The 16,660-nt window shown below is 40.9% G+C and overlaps 1 protein-coding gene and 1 pseudogene across 1 annotated transcript; one reads left to right on the top strand and one right to left on the bottom strand.

The window, feature by feature from the left end:
* Positions 1-1,080: 1,080 nt before the first annotated feature.
* LOC114132892 (uncharacterized) lies at positions 1,081-3,073 on the bottom strand. The gene is made up of 3 exons (XM_050206397.1): positions 2,986-3,073; positions 2,224-2,518; positions 1,081-2,152 (listed from the first exon to the last, which is right to left on the bottom strand). Exons 2-3 carry the CDS (start codon positions 2,367-2,369, stop codon positions 1,141-1,143), a joined length of 1,158 nt encoding a protein of 385 aa, XP_050062354.1. The 5' UTR covers positions 2,370-2,518; positions 2,986-3,073; the 3' UTR covers positions 1,081-1,140.
* A 9,944-nt stretch (positions 3,074-13,017) lies between these two features.
* On the top strand, positions 13,018-13,755 carry LOC126552280 (uncharacterized; annotated as a pseudogene).
* The last annotated feature ends 2,905 nt before the right edge of the window (positions 13,756-16,660 follow it).

Raw genomic sequence — 16,660 nt, 5'->3', positions numbered from 1 at the left:
AATCTTCTTCATGGAATGTTAGAAAAAGTAACACATGTGATGAAGTAAAAACTATAAGTCAGATTTATGGTGGTTTTGATAGCCCTTCTACTATTATTTCAGATGAAGATTTTGCTACTTTCAAACATACTTTGGATAATTTATCTACCCCAGTTGGTTTTTCTTGGTTATTAAGACCTGAACCAGAACATATAGGATCAAATGAATCTTTAAAATTTCAATTAAGTTCTATAGAAGGTATAGTAAATAAAGATGTTTGTAAACAATTAGTAAAGGCAGGACATTTTGAAGCAGTAAGAAGTTTTATAAATGATAGCTGTTTTATAACTGATGATATTGTTTTGAAAATTTCTGAAATAACTACCGGTCAAAATAAAATTGAACTGTGGCATTATTACCGTAAAAATAGATTAACTGCAAGTCATTTTGGTCATATATTATCTGCTTGCCAAAAAAATAAATTTTCAAAATCTTTTTTTAAATCACTAAAGAATGATACTAATTTAAGTGGAGTACATGCTATTCAGTGGGGTTTAACAAATGAAAAATCAGGCATTAAAGTTTTAGAAAAAGAACAAAATGTAAATGTTGTATCAACTGGGTTATGGTTAGCGAACAATGGATTTTTAGGAGCATCTCCAGATGGCTTAATAAATTCTGATTATATTGTTGACATAAAATGTCCATGGAAGTTCAGAAATAAAGCACTAGATATTGAACTTAAAAACGATCACAGTTATATAATATATATACAAAATGATACTGTTTATATTAACAAAAAGCACTTTTATTGGCATCAGATTCAAGGACAATTATATTTAACTAACCGCAAGTTGTGTTACCTTGTCATTTGGACACCTAATCAAACAATGATTACCGAAGTTGAAAAGGATCCAGACTGGTTTGTTAATCTTAAAGTATTAGAGCAATTTTTTATTAAGAAGTTCATACCTTTTCTTATTGAAAATTAAATATCCATATCATTAGTGTATACACTTATAGATTATTTATAATATTAAAGAATTAAATACAAAAATTATTTACCAAATTTCACATAATAAAAATATACTTAGGTACATGTTATGTTTATAATTAAAAAAATATTGAATTTTATTAATATAATTAAATTATTTGTACTTTTTACATTTTATCTTGGACTTCTTGAATAAGTGGATGTTGTAAATTTGTAAGTGCAGCAATAACTTTAAAAATTTGTTCTGCTTGTTTCAACATTTTAGAAGGAATGAAGTTTAAAATTGAATAACATTTTATCCGTTGTATCGCTCTTTCAACATGGATCCTTGCTTTAGCTATCGTTTCAGTTTGTAGCACTTGTTCAGGTGTAAACTGAGGAGTATCTAAAAAGGGAGGTAGATTTAAAGATACTCCAGGGGGTAATATATCTCTTATTAAAAAACCTTTGTCAGCTAAAATAAGATCTCCAGGAACTAATTGATCTAAAAGCCCACTTTTTAATGTTATTATTTTATCAGATGTAGAACCTGGAAATAGGTTGCTAACAAAAGTAACTACACCATTTGGTGAAATTCCCAAAAGAATTTTCCAAGTATTTCTATGTTTGTAATTGCTATAAGTATCTCTTTGTATGTTCATAGATTGCCAGGATACTGATGTATATATTTCTGTACAGTCTATTATGATTCGGCAGTTAAAAAAAGGCTTAAAACAATTAGGTAAACATGTTTGGTTTTTGTGTCTAGATGGAATTTTATTCATGCATTGTAAAAACAGTACATTATGTAAAACATTAATCCAAGTTATTACAATGTTAGTAATAGTGCCATTACTACACTTGAATCTTGTAGCTAAGTCAAAATGTGGAAAATTGTGTCTTAATTTCATAAGAGTTATAAGTAGTTGATCTTGTCTATTTATACCCTCAACTTTCCACTGGAAATGGTAGTGAATTTCTGCATTTTTCAATAAATTATACAAACACATAAATATTTCATTATTAGGTAAGCCAGTATAAGACTGTAACAGTTCGTTGTTTTGACTCAAGTTTTCATAATTAAATGAAACACTTAAATGGCTTAACTTTAATTGCATAGCTTCATTTTCTTTTTTGAGGTAATAGTTTTCAGATTCTTGAATAATTGATGTTATGTGTGGAATATCAACCGTATGTGAACTATTAAACACAAAATATATATTATAATGTCAGTTTAAACAGTATCTATTTTGGAATATTTTAATATTTACCTAATAACTGATTTACATTTTATTGACAGATCTAGAACATCTTCATGAACAACTACATCATCATTTCGAACTACCTCATAATCCATTGAGTTTGAATCATTTGGTTTTTGTGGTATGGATTCTATCGGTATTATTTCTTTAGACATTTTTTTCCTAGTTTTTTTTTTTCTGGGGTCAAATGATTAGAGGCAAATTGTTTAAAGCGATGAGGCAAGATGGTTGGTCTATTCTGTTTTTATTATCCTCAAAATGGCAACTACAAATCCTAGCACCTGTTTTTGGATCATCAGTTCTTCTAAATAATAAAAAAAAAAAAAATACTATTATTCAATAATAGATCATAAAATCAAAATACTATAATTTAATTTCATAAAATAGCTAAGCATAGTAGTTTTTTTACAACAAACCTGAGCAACTTTAACCAGCTTTTTTTAACTTTAGCATTTTTAGGAATTCTAAAAAATTTACAGGCATCCCTTTCGTTATAGTGATTGCAACCATAAGCCCAGCACATAACCATTATTGCTATAATCAAATAAAACAGCAAAAGCGAAATAAGCAATAAGAAAAATAAGTTATGAGTATCTAAGCTTTTAATTAAATTTATCTACTAAAATTGATTTTCATTATGAAACAAAGCGTGTACCGCAGCTCCAAAATGTGCCCTGTGCCGGGCCTAACTGGTAAGTAGTACTAATAATTCATTATATTTTAATCTTATGTAGGGTTAAATAATAATTAATATATGTTTTATGATCTTACCTCTTATTATTGTTATAATTTTAAATATTTAGTAGAACGTCTTAAACTTTTAAACTAAAAAAGTAAAAAGTACATAATTTTGTATAAGCAAAATAGTTTGTTTGGATCCAAAACAAAATTTTTGATAGTACTGATAAGAAATGTTACGTCATCACTATCTGCCCGTATTGGCTTCGCTCCGAGGGGCGCCCTCCGACGGATTTGTATTGCAGAAGCGATAACTCCGTGAGTTTTTCATCGTTTTTTTTGTGTTGTTCGACTCTAAGGGTGTATAACAAGTGCGCTCTAACACTGGTGTCAGTTTTGAGTCAGCCTTCTAAAAAACCCCCCGTGGGGAGATGATTAGGCGTAGCCCGGTAAGGACTTCACGGCCGCCCGGGTTTTTGTGCGATCTTTGTGCGTCAGGCTCTTGACCGGTCTAAGGATCGACGAATGCGGTTCGGCAACTATTTTTGGTTAAGGTTAGTGCATTTTATTATCACTCAACGTATTCGGGCAGTTCTTCCCCTTAGCTGATAAGCTATCAAAGTCGGGCAGTTCTCCCCCCCCGCATTTTTGTATCAGCTGTATCTCAGCCACAATTGGTTCTCTAGGCCCAGGGTAAAGTGCGTTCGGCGTTATTTGAGCAAGGGCAAATTCCCCCCCCCCATAGGGAACAAGGGCACCTCCCCCACCCCCCAGGGCTTTAGTACCTTTTTAGGGAAATCGGTTCGGTTGGTCACCAGGACCCACCCCCCGCGGGGAAATTCGGGGTTTTAATTCCCCCCCTCTAGCGACCTTTAAAGATGGAGAACGACAACGATGGAATGGAGGATAATTCATCCAGAACGGCGTCCCCAACAGTAGAGAGATCTACTGTATCTGTATCTGTAATCTGATCAACTTCAGAGATCACTTGTATCTCAGGGCGGATCCCCGGTGGCTAAGAAAACCAGATGCTCTTCAGACCCAGCACCTGTGGCCAGGGAGGCGATCCAGTGGCTTCTACACACCCTCAACCTAGAGATGACGAGGAAGTCGCACATGACGGTGGACGTCACGAGGTCGGTTCTGGCGAAGCTGGAGACGTTGAATGCGTCCATTTACGAACTCCTCATGGCAAACCTTAACCTGAAGAGCAAGCTTGAAGAGTCGAGATATACTGCGGACAAGTGTGTAAAGGCGGTGGCGGCGCAGTTTGCAGTGGACTTGCAGGCCCGTGAACTTGTGTACGATCGGAAGCTTGAGGCGGTTGTAGCGAGATATGATGAGAAAGATGTAGTCAGGACGTCTGAGTCAGCAGCAATTGTGGAACAGGCCATTAAGTCTCAAAACACATGGAGCCAATGGTCCAGGTGCCCTCCTTTTTGCAAGTGGTGAGGCGGCCCAGAGAACCAAAGACTGTTGAAGTCCGAAAGGCCGACTGCTCTAGGTCACGGGCGGCAAACCAGAACACAAGGCTCAAGGAGGAGAGGGTGACCCGTCATTTGATCCGGTAAATAATATCCGGCGACAAAAGATCCGCGACATTTGGTCCGGTGAAAAAATATCCTGTATCAAAAATATCCAGTGCAAAAATATCCGATAATTTATTTTTCATTTTTTTAATAATTTAATTAGTTAATAAATGTAATAAATAATTTAATATTATAATTGAACGTTTTTTAAAAACATGTTTATATTTAAGTAAAAGTTTAGTAAAAATAAAAAATTAGATAAAAAGTTAGGTGAAGCTTCTGCTTCAGTAATTGGCCAACTACCTACTATTAAATCGATGTCGAGAACAATTCAACGGACAAGAATAACTAAAGAAAATCCTCCAGTAAATCCTAGTAACGCTAATTATCTTCTAATACCAGAAATATATAAATTTACAAACAAAAATGAACTTTTCCTATCATACGATAGTGGAAATAACGAAAATAAAATTTTAATTTTTACAACTAAATCTAATTTAAACTTGCTTCAAGAATCGGATAATTGGTTAGGTGACGGAACTTTCAAAACAGTTCCGTCAATATTTTCGCAGTTATATACTATACATAGTTATAAAAGTGATTGTGTTGTTCCATTAGTTTATATCTTGATGACTAATCGTACAAAAAATAGTTACATTGAACTTCTAAGACAGTTGTTAATATTAAATCAACAACTTAACCCATTATCGATCCGCATAGACTTTGAGCAACCATTTATTTCTGCATTTGGCGAAATATTTCCTAATGCAGTAATAAAAGGATGTTTTTTCCATTTTGGACAATGTGTTTGGCGTAAAATACAGACTAATGGTTTACTTTTAACTTTTGAATTCCCAATATTTTGTTGATAATGAAGAAGTTCTTCAACCAAAAACAGATTATTTCGAAGAAACAATGATTGGGCGTAGAAGGAGAAAAAATCCAATGTTCCCCTTAGAAATGTGGAACTGTTACAATGATGTAGTTATGGATTTCCCTGGGACTACTAACGCTGTTGAGGGTTGGCATCATGGTTTTAATACAAGTTTGGGATCTCACCATACCACGATATGGAAATTTATCAACTTTTTGAAGAAAGAACAAGGGCTGCAAGAGGGAAAAATCGAGAAAATTAATTTAGGTGCGATTAATCAAACCAAAAAACGTAAATATAAGGACCTTGACAAACGTTTTAAAAATGTTGTACAAAATTATGATTATACCAATTTGCTAAGTTATTTAAAAGGCATTGCTCATAATTTTAATTTTTAATTTTATAGTTTAAAGACTTATAGTGATATTTTTACTTATTTTTTATTTTTACTAAACTTTTACTTAAATATAAACATGTTTTTAAAAAACGTTCAATTATAATATTAAATTATTTATTACATTTATTAACTAATTAAATTATTAAAAAAATGAAAAATAAATTATCGGATATTTTTAATACAGGATATTTTTTCACCGGACCAAATGTCGCGGATCTTTTGTCGCCGGATATTATTTACCGGATCAAATGAAGCGGAACCGGAGGAGAGACAGAAGGAACACATTCCTTCGTCATAAAGAATTGCGAGGGGAAAGAACCAAAAAAAGTCAGTGATCTGGTCTGGAAGGTGGTGGCGCAGATGGTGAAGCCGAAATGTCACAGCGTGACTACTAAGGAGGGAAAAGTAATTATAAAGCCTCTAAACAAGGAGACAGCGGACGTATTGAAGTTGCTATCAAAAGGCTCAGCGCTGATATCTGAGGACAGTCTCAGATGGCCGAGAATCATCATTAGTGGGGTTCAGGCTGATATGGAACCAGGAGAAATCCAAGATCACATTTTGCGACAAAACGACGAATTGGGCATACCTGAAGGCACGGTGGACACGGTCTTGAAGCCGATTTTTAAGCAAGGTAGAAGGGACATGGAGACCAATAACTGGATCGCGGAAGTTAATCCGATGTACTACGCGAAACTAGAAGACAGCACGGTGTACATAGGGTTTATGAGATGTCGAACGCGGGCATACGAGGAGGTGACCCAGTGTTACTTTTACCTGAGGCATGGACACCCTGCGACCAAGTGCCGTGAGACGCAGGCCAGGTGCTCACACTATGCGAGGCAGGGCCATAAGGCAACGGACTGCCCGGCAGCGGAAGGTGACCCCATATGCGCAAATTATATGGGCAAACACAGTGCCCGGGATAAAACGTGCTCGGCAAGGACGGCCTATCTTTTTGCCCAAGTTAGGAGGACTGATTACGGCACATCCCAATGAGTGTCGCATCATTGAGTATTGTGCAGCTGAACATGGGTAGGGCTTCTACGGTCAACGACAAGTTGTTGAACTATTGTCAGATGTTCGCAATCGATATTGTTCTGATACAGGAGTCCTACACCTGCAGAGGTAGACTGGTGGGATTCGAGGCTGCCCCATTCAGGTGCTTCCTGTCAAAGGCCACGAGGCGCAGAGGAAGAGCGGAGTACCTCGACCATGGCGCGGCCATTATAGTGTTTAACCAGAAACTGGTGGTAATTCCCCGGGACACTGGAACCACCGAAAATTTTGTCAGCCTCGATTTGGACAGTGGAGTCGACGGAGTATTAACCCTCATTAGTGGTTATTTCAAATACAGAGTGCCCACTGCCATCCATGTCACGGCTTTAGAGGGCCTTCTTCAGGATGCTCCGGACAAGACGCTGATTGCACTAGATGCCAACGCATTTTCAAAGAGATGGTACAGCCGTGTGGATGATTCTCGGGGTGAGATACTGACCACATGCATCGACGAGTACGCACTAGAAGTTGCAAACGTGCGCTGCCCCCATACCACTTTCAACGGCCCCAGAGGACGCACCAACATCGACGTCACCCTGGCTGACCGGTGGACTCGACAGAAAATCATAGGATGGTTGGTGGAACCGGGGGTGACTTCCAGTGACCACCAACTGATCAAATTCGTACTGGATCTGCACAGGAGAGAGTTCGCTCACAGGGAGCGCAGATTTAACCTGCACAAGAAAAATTACCTGAAATTCTGCCAGAAGCATGAGGTTGCAACGTGCTCTGATAGTTAAATATAATATATAAATTACCATAGCCAACAATACTCTAAACCTTGGGGGCATAAAGGACATCCATATAGTTATGTTAGGATGAGCAACCAGGCAAGCAATGATAAAGTATAATTAAACTAGGACCAGACTTAAAAACAAAAGTTAAAAACAATCAAAAGCATCATCGCCCGTGTGCTTCCTATCCGCTAGGAGATAATAATATATAATTGCTATCCGGTGACATATTATGGATACGTAATTACCACCCGGTAGAATATTATAGTCATATAATTGACGCACGCTATCGTCCGGATGACGCAAAGCGTGGGCAGAAGCGGATGCAGGTGCAGATGACCAACAGGAATCTGAGGGTACCGCGGGAGTCCTTAGATGATATAAAAGGGGGTCCAGATTAGGCACAATTCAGACGTGATCCACCAGAGTTAGAACGAGCACCTTGTTGCGTGCCAGTATCAGATTTGAATCCAAATGGTTAATTTGAATGAAAGTTAAACTTAATAACGTAATATGTTTTATTGCATACAAACAAAATACATGTAACAAATTAAATAAGTGGCTGAGTGACGTGAAAGTGCTCTGTTGTTGATAGCTTTGGTACATCTGCCGTTGCTGGTCTTCGGGCTCCCTTATATATTGTGGTGCGTCTCTTGTTTACGTCGTGTGGTCGCCTTCTGGGCGAAACCAGGTGTCCTTGTTGTTGTTGTTGCAAATTCGGACACGAATTTGGGAATGTGCAATAACATCTCAAATGCATCATTAGTGCACTGTAATTATTGGTGCGCTTACTATCCCGACACGTGTCATGGTCATAGTAGCATCCGCATTACCCTTGACACGAGGCATGGTCATACTAACTTAGCCTTGTAGTCTCATAGATATCTTATAGATATCTCGTAGCCCATAACAACCTTCACGTCACCCAGATCAATAGTTTTGTCATTTGGACATAGAATATTTTTCACAAGTTCAATTAAATTAATTAATTGGACTTAGAATAATTTTAAATAAAAAACACTTAGAATAATTTCGAGAGTTTTCATTTATTTCACAAAAACCTTTCCGATTCGACATCATTCAACTGATTGTACGTGGCACGTTACAAGGTACTAATAACCCAGCGGATGACATATGTTCTTGATCCAAACCGAGACGCGAGTGAGATCGTCGAGGATATTTTAGCTGCAGCGGTGAAACATGCGCCTAGGCCACGCCGGCAAAGAAAAGTCACACCACATTGGTGGACTCCCTAGCTAAAGGATGCGAGAAATGCAGTCAGGCCAGCGGCAAGAAACATGGCTGTGGTTGGTGGCCGTCAAATTTACAACGCGAGACGAAACGCATATACCTCACTCTTACGGAAATGTAAGTTGAACTCGTGGAGGGCCTTCTGCACGCTGGAGGGTGCGCAGCCCTGGGGCAAGCTATACCGTTGGCTCAGAGTCGGTTAGGTTAAACCATCCCACCCTGAGATTACTGATGAGGCCCGATGGAACTCGATGCCAAACCATTGACGAGTCCTGGACTTACTATTGAACATTTTAATACCAAATGACCCCCAACAACAAGAGCCTGAAGTTGTTCCCCGAACAGCCTGCGATGTACAGCCGGTTGGTGAAGAATGCCTAAGAGAACTCGCGTGGTCTATTTTCACCAAACAGGGCACCTGGTATGGATGGCATTTCCGGTAAAATGATCCGAGTGTTATGGCCACATTTGTCTCGTAGGCTACTTAGCTTGGTCAACATATGCAGATCGGAGGCCCATTTCCCGGCGCCTTGGAAGTCGGCGTTGGTTGTTTCGATTCTGAAGGGTGAGGACAGGAACGTAGGACTACCCAAATCTTACAGGTTGTAATATAAAATGAATAAACACTGTCTTTATTTTTTAGTTTATTGATTTTTTATTATTCTTCTTCTTCACATTATAATATTTACTATAATTACATTATTTTCTTTTCTTTATTGCCTATTGATTAATCACTCGAGGTGATGTACATTTAAAAATACATATAACAAGGATTGAATAGTATATATATATATAACATTGAATTTGAACTCACAGCTTTAGTTGATCGTGGTTTGGCAGCTTTCCGTAGTAGTATCTGTATGGACGGTGGTAGTAAGGAAAAACGTGGCTTGTCCTTGCTGTTTGTACTGAATACATAAACACCAGACACGGTAACAAGGGTAGTGACGAATACGCGTTTTAACGTCGGTGCTTGTAGTGGCGAATGCACGATTTACGGCGGCGAGTGTGTGACCGTGATTGCTGGACTCGGCGGCGCAAAAGAACAAGACTTGTCCGTGCTGTTTGTACTTATTATATAAGCACCAAACACGGTAACAATTATAGCGGCGATACGGTGATGCAATTATTTGACTCGGCCGCACTGTTTGTATTTCCTCGTCGGTAAATACCAGATACGGTCTCGAGTCAAATGCTCGCTACTGATTATGCAGGCTATTTCACAGGGCATACTTATAGTGTATTGATCGATTAGTCGATTAGTAGAAGCATAATTACTTCATGTGTTGTTTTCGTAATAGTGTATAATATCATTTACTAGTGGTCATTTGTGTTCTCATTGACTCGCTTAATAATTAATGTAACATTTATATTTTGTTGCGATTAACATTTAATATCATTAAATGTGTAGAAAAATGCTGTTGATATACACATCAGATAGTGGTTTTGTCATTCTGCGCCATCTAGTGCGCGTGGTTGTCATGCGCTCTCGAGCGCGTATGTGAGATTGGTTGGCAACCGGTCTACTGGTGGCGTGTCGATCGCGGGTAACATCGATAAACTATTCACCGGAATTTAGTGTCGTTTTAGTCTGTCTCGTTACAAAGCCAGTGAGTCTGTTACCGGTGATGGGAAAAATATTGGGAAAAATCATGAACCTGCGGTTGCTGGAACAAACACAACAAAATCTCACGGGCAATCAATATTGCTTCACTAAGGGGAGATCAACAATGGACGCGGTGGAAAACTTAATTTCCTGGAACGGCCTGAGGCCAGAGAGGTATGCGATGACCGTTTTCCTGGACATTACGGGGGCCTTTGATAACTTGGCCTGGCCAGCCCTTCAGAAGGACCTGGAAAATTTGGGCGTGTCTCCTCACATGAGGGCCTGGGTGTCAAATTACCTGTCTGGCGGGACGGCAATGATGGTAATTGGCGGGGTATCCAAGACTGTGAGGGTCACAAAGGGCTGTCCTCAGGGTTCCATCCTCGGTCCAACCCTGTGGAATGCTTCCATGGAAGCCCTCCTACGCGTTGAGTTTCCGGAACATGTCTCCATCCAGGCGTACGCGGATGATATAGCCATTAGTGTGTCAGGCAACACCAGGACGGCTTTAGTACAGCGCGCAGAGCAGGCGTTAGTCCCGGTCCTGGGGTGGGCAGTGACGAGAGGGCTGGCGTTCTCCGTGGCCAAGTCGCAGGCGGTGATGACAAAAGGCTATCTGGCCCCTGGTTTCACTTTGGCGTTTGGGGACGATAGGATCGCCACAACTGATCGTGTGAAGTACCTGGGCTTGTGGCTTGACCCCCACAGGAACTTCAAACCGCACATAGAGAATCTGCTTTCCACAGAGCACGCTCTGTTCGCCAGGTTGCGTGAAACGATGGGGTCGGCTGGGGAATCAGACAATCCAATCTCCTGATCCTATACCGGGGTATTTTCGTACCAAGGGTATCGTATGGTGTGCGTTTATGGGGACATGCGACAAAATCGTTAAAAGTGGTCAAGAAACTCGGCTCATTGCAGAGGAGGGCCTTGCTAGGCATCACTGGAGCATATAAAACGACTTCGACGGCGGCCTTACAGGTTCTTGCGGGTGTTCCACCGTTGGACCTCGAGCTGCAATGGTTGGCAGTCAAGGAAGAGGCAAGAGATCTTTCGAACAACTTGAGGATAGCCACAGTGAGTATGGCTTTTGAGAATATGCTTGATTCCTGGCAGGCCTGTTGGTCAGAAACGCCAAAAGGTAGATGGACGTTCAATTGTTTTCCCGACATCCGGCGAAGGCTAGTTTTGCCGTTAACCCTTGGACATGAGGTGTCACAGTTCCTGACAGGGCATGGAAACTTTAATGCCAAACTTGAGGAACTTGGTTTGCAACCATCACCTTTTTGCGCATGTGGAAATGGGATCGAGGACGTAGAGCACGTCATTTTTGTATGCCCGATACACGAGACACACAGAACTCATCTAGAGCTGGCGGCCTACAGGGCTGGCTTTTTGTGGCCATGTATGATGGAGGATCTAATGTCGTCCAGAGCAACCTACGCGGCGTTAGTCAAATTTGGCAGGTAGCAGCCTACTTTGAGAGGCCGTCACCACAGGACGGATAAGTCACTCTGCGTGCCAGAGTGCCAAACCCCGCACGTGTTCTGACGAGTGTCAAGATGCGAGTTGGCAGAAGCGGTTCACGTGCGGGGCCGTCCTGATGGGACACACGTGCGTCGGGGACGCGGGTGGCGCTGACCGGTGATACTCGTTTGCGCACAGTACACAATTTTTTACCTGTAAACTAACAACTCGTTTGCGTACAACGAAAAATGTGAAAACCCACTAATACATATTTTAATCTGTAAAATGACGACTCGTTTGCGTACTCAATTTAGACTTATATTGTAACTTAGTCTTAGTTCCAAATGCAATATAGTAGATACGATTTATCATTTATCGATAAGATACACGTACTAATTGAATTGAGTATAAGTTATAATTTTAGCTAGTGATAATTCGGCTACGTTTTGACTTTTTGAGTTATTATATACCATTATACCTATTACTATTATGCCTATGGTTTAGTTGAACGTGTAATGTTAACGAGTTGTCAGTCCTTTAGTCATTTCATTTAACGTAGCATCATGGATATCCAAATATCAAATGTTTTTGAAACGCGCCGAGGAAAACGTTGTTTTACTGTAGAAAACTATAAATTTAGTGAGTTTCGTGTATTAAAATTGGGTGATCTATTGTTTAGATGTAGGTACCAATAAAAAATGTGCATCAAGAATTACAGTGAATAAAGAATAAAAGGTAATTAATACATCAAACACGCACAACCACGAGGCACACACTGACCAGTTAATTTCTAGAGAAATTATTAGAAGTTCTTTAAAACGTAAAGCAAACGATGACTTACATATACTTCCAAGTAAATTAATACCTCGTGATTTACAAAATATGGAAGATATTTCGATAAATTAATCTCATACAGTTATGAAATTATTTAGGCGTTCTATATATGATATAAGAAGAAAGCATTTTACGAATTTACCGACATCGATCGAAATTGCTATTGAACAGTTAAATGAAATGCAAAATAAAATTCAATACAAGGGTGAACAATTTTGTTGTATGAGTGATAATAAAAATATAATTGTGTTTACATGTAAAATGAATTTAGAAGCAATTTCAAACGCAGAACATGTTTTTGGAGATGGGACATTTACTTACGCTCCAAAATTTTTTATGCAATTATATACGTTACATATTTACAAAAATAACTTTTATATTCCTCTTGTTTATTGTTTTTTACGTAACAAACAAACTTCGAGTTATTCGATGTTATGGGATATGTTAGAAAAATTGTGTGTACAACTGACCAACAAACCACTTCAAATAAATGTTTTTCATGTTGATTTTGAAAAAGTCGCTCATAATGCTGTATTAGAAAAGTTTCCGAATTGTTAATAGTTTGTTGTAATTTCCATCTTGGTCAAAGTTGGTATCGACGTATACAACAAAATAAACTACTTTTAAAAGAATATTTAAATAAATCATCAGAAATTGGCACATGGTTAAAATGTTTTTTCGGTTTAAGTTATTTACCACCTAATGAAATCTCTGACGGCTTTACTGATTTACTATCATTTGCACCTACGGATATGTTTACCGAGTTTACAGATTATATTTTGGAAAATTATATTTTGCCTGACTCTGATTTTCCTCCAGTTATGTGGGCAAGTGCACCAAGTAATAATCCAAAGACAACAAACGGTGTAGAAAGTTTTCATCGTCATTACAATAGCCAATTTTACTCACCACATCCAAACATGTACCTAGTTATCGACACAATATTACAAATTCAAACAAAATCAGAATTAAAATTAAATTCAATAAAGAAAAATATTATTAATGTTCAACGAAAAGATACAAAACAAAACGAACGTGACAAGACCTGTTCGGCGAGAACTGCCTACCTCCTGGGGGTGGCTAGGACGACGGACTATGGGATCTCTCAATGACGGCCAGCTCCATTAGGATAGCGCAGCTCAATATGGGCAGAGCAGCTGCAGTCAGCGACCAGCTTCTCGAGTACTGCCAGCGCTCCATGGTGGATATAGCTCTTGTATAGGGGCCATACATAAATAGGGGAACACTATCGGGTTTTGAAGTGGCCCCTTACAGATGTTTCCTGTCAAAAGGAACCAGTCGAGCCAGCAGACCCGAGTATTTGGACGTAGGAGCCGTCATAATTGTTTTCAATCCGAACTTGGTAGTGGCATCCAGGGACTCGGGTTGCGTGGAAAATTTCGTCAGCATCGATCTTGACTGTGGTACAGATGGTTTGTGGACACTGATTAGCGGGTACTTCAAGTATCGGGTGCCAACTGTTATCCACGTCAATGCCTTGGAAAACCTCATCAGCCAGAACAATAACTGTCTGCTAATGGCCTTGGATGCAAATGCTTTCTCTACCAGGTGGTTCAGCAGGATCAACGACAGACGAGGTGAGGTACTAGCCGAGTTTATCGGTTCCCACCGACACGGATAGCCAACAGACGTGGGATGCACACTACTTTCAGAGGTCCTCGGGGCAAAACAAATATTGACGTTACCCTATCTAGCGAGCAGATTTCTACCCGGGTTCGGGAATGGGCTGTTCTTCCGGGGATTACGTCCAGTGATCACCAGTTGATTAAGTTCGAGGTGGACGCACAGCCAAGAAGATTCATACATTGCCCGCCCAGATACAACATCAAAAGAGCTCATGTGGAGTCATTCCGGATGGAATTTCAGACAAGATCAAAAGGGGTCCGTACCCAGTTCACGAGGTTGATGATATGGCACACGCCATGGCCAACGATATAACCGCAGCTGCAGATTTGCACATTCCCAGATCGAGCCACGTAAGGAAAGTCAAACCTCTCTGGTGGACGGATGAACTTCACAAGGCCAGACGAGCCCTACGCAGGTCGGCAAGATATGTTGATGTTACGGTAACCAGGGCAGAATACAATTCACTGAGAAACAACTACACTGCGCTGCTGAGAAGTAGCAAGATAAGTTCCTGGCGTAGATTCTGCACGACAGAGGGAAAACTTCTGTGGGGGAAACTATATAAGTGGATAAAACGCGGAGGAAGATCGCAGTCAGTGCCCGTTCTTCTCATGTGCCCTAATGGTTCCCAGTGCCAGACCCTAGAGGAGTCACTAGAGAGTCTCTTCAATACGCTGATCCCGAATGACCCAACTCAAATAGTCCCGGAGCGGACCGTGTCTGTGGACGAGAGCTGGTCGGACATCACCGCGGAGGCATTAAGAACCCTTTCGTGGTCCATTGCCCCGGATAGGGCTCCAGGCGCTAACAGCATCAGTGGTAGAATGATCCGCGCACTATGGGGTAGTCTGTCTCCGAGGATTTTAGACCTGGTAAACAACTGCATAAGGAATGCAAAATTCCCAAAAGATTGGAAAGCTGCAAGGGTCGTGCCAATTCTAAAGGATACTGACAGGAATGTCAGAAACCCAAAGTCCTACCGCCCCGTGAGTCTGTTGCCAGTTCTGGGCAAAGTGATTGAGAAAGTGGTAAACAAAAAATTAAGGTCACAAATTGACCCAAGACTTACGGGCAGGCAATGTGGGTTCACGCCAGGCAGGTCGACGCACGACGTCATCCGGAACTTGCTGTCCTAGTCGAGCTTGCGGGAGGAGAGCTACGTCATTTCTGTGTTCCTTGATATCTCAGGAGTGTTTGATAATCTGAAATGGTCAGCGCTGCAGGAGGATCTCGTGGCCTCGTGGGCCAGCGAGTACATCAGAGCTCTAATCTCGGAGTACCTCCAAGGAAGAACCGCGACAATGACAATTGGCGGGATGTCAAAGACGGTCAGGGTCACCAAGGGTTGTCCGCAGGGCTCTATCTTGGGCCCAGTGATCTGGAACGTCACCATGGAAGTGCTACTCAGGGTAGAGTACCCTCAATATGTGGCCATTCAGGCATATGCAGACGATATAGCGATCAGTGTGGCGGGGCCCACGAGAGCCTCGATAATTCAGCGAGCAGAACAGGCGCTTCAACCAGTCCTTCAATGGGCGCCCTCAAGGGGTCTGAATTTTTTGGCCCAGAAATCCATGGCGATGATGACAAAGGGCTACCTAGTCCTTGAATTCACCCTGGCATTCGGCGAGGAGAGAATCGTCTCAGTCCATCACACCAAGTACTTAGGTCTGACTATTGACTGCGAACGGAAATAGAATGACCACATTGACCAACTCACTGAGAAAACAGATGATATGTTTTCGAGACTGCGTGGTACCATGGGTGCAGGTTGGGGCATCAATAGAGGAAACCTTATGCTCATGTATAGAGGTGTTTTCCTCCCAAGGGTAGACTACGGCGCCAGCTTTTGGGGCCACGCAGCGAGCTCCAGTGTCAACAGGCAGAAGCTGAAAAAGCTACAACGCAGGGTTCTCTTGGGGCTAACCAGTGCCTATAGAACAACATCCATTGATTCCCTGCAAATCCTAGCAGGGGTCTTACCTCTGGAGTTGGAATTGAAATTGATGGCCATTAAAGAGGATTTGAAATTACTTCCAGAAAACGCTAGGCGGGGCACCATCAATGAAGCCTACGAGAGAATGGTTGATGAGTGGCAAGCAAGATGGTCAAGTTCTGACAAAGGAAGATGGACGTACCTCTGCTTTCCAGATGTTAAGGCACGCTTGAATTGTCCATTAGCAATGGGGCACAAGGTAGCACAGTTCCTTACGGGCCATGGGAATTTCGGCGCCAAGCTGGCATATTTCGGCAAGCAACCCTCACCGTTGTGCCGTTGAGGAATCGAGGATGAGGAAGTCGACCACGTATTATTTAGGTGCGGAAGACATGCGTTGCACAGGGCGCAACTGGAGCTGGCAGTACACAGGG

This window comes from Aphis gossypii, chromosome X (assembly GCF_020184175.1).
Source record: "Aphis gossypii isolate Hap1 chromosome X, ASM2018417v2, whole genome shotgun sequence".
Taxonomy (NCBI): domain Eukaryota; kingdom Metazoa; phylum Arthropoda; class Insecta; order Hemiptera; family Aphididae; genus Aphis; species Aphis gossypii.
This window is presented reverse-complemented; position numbering and strand designations above follow the sequence as displayed.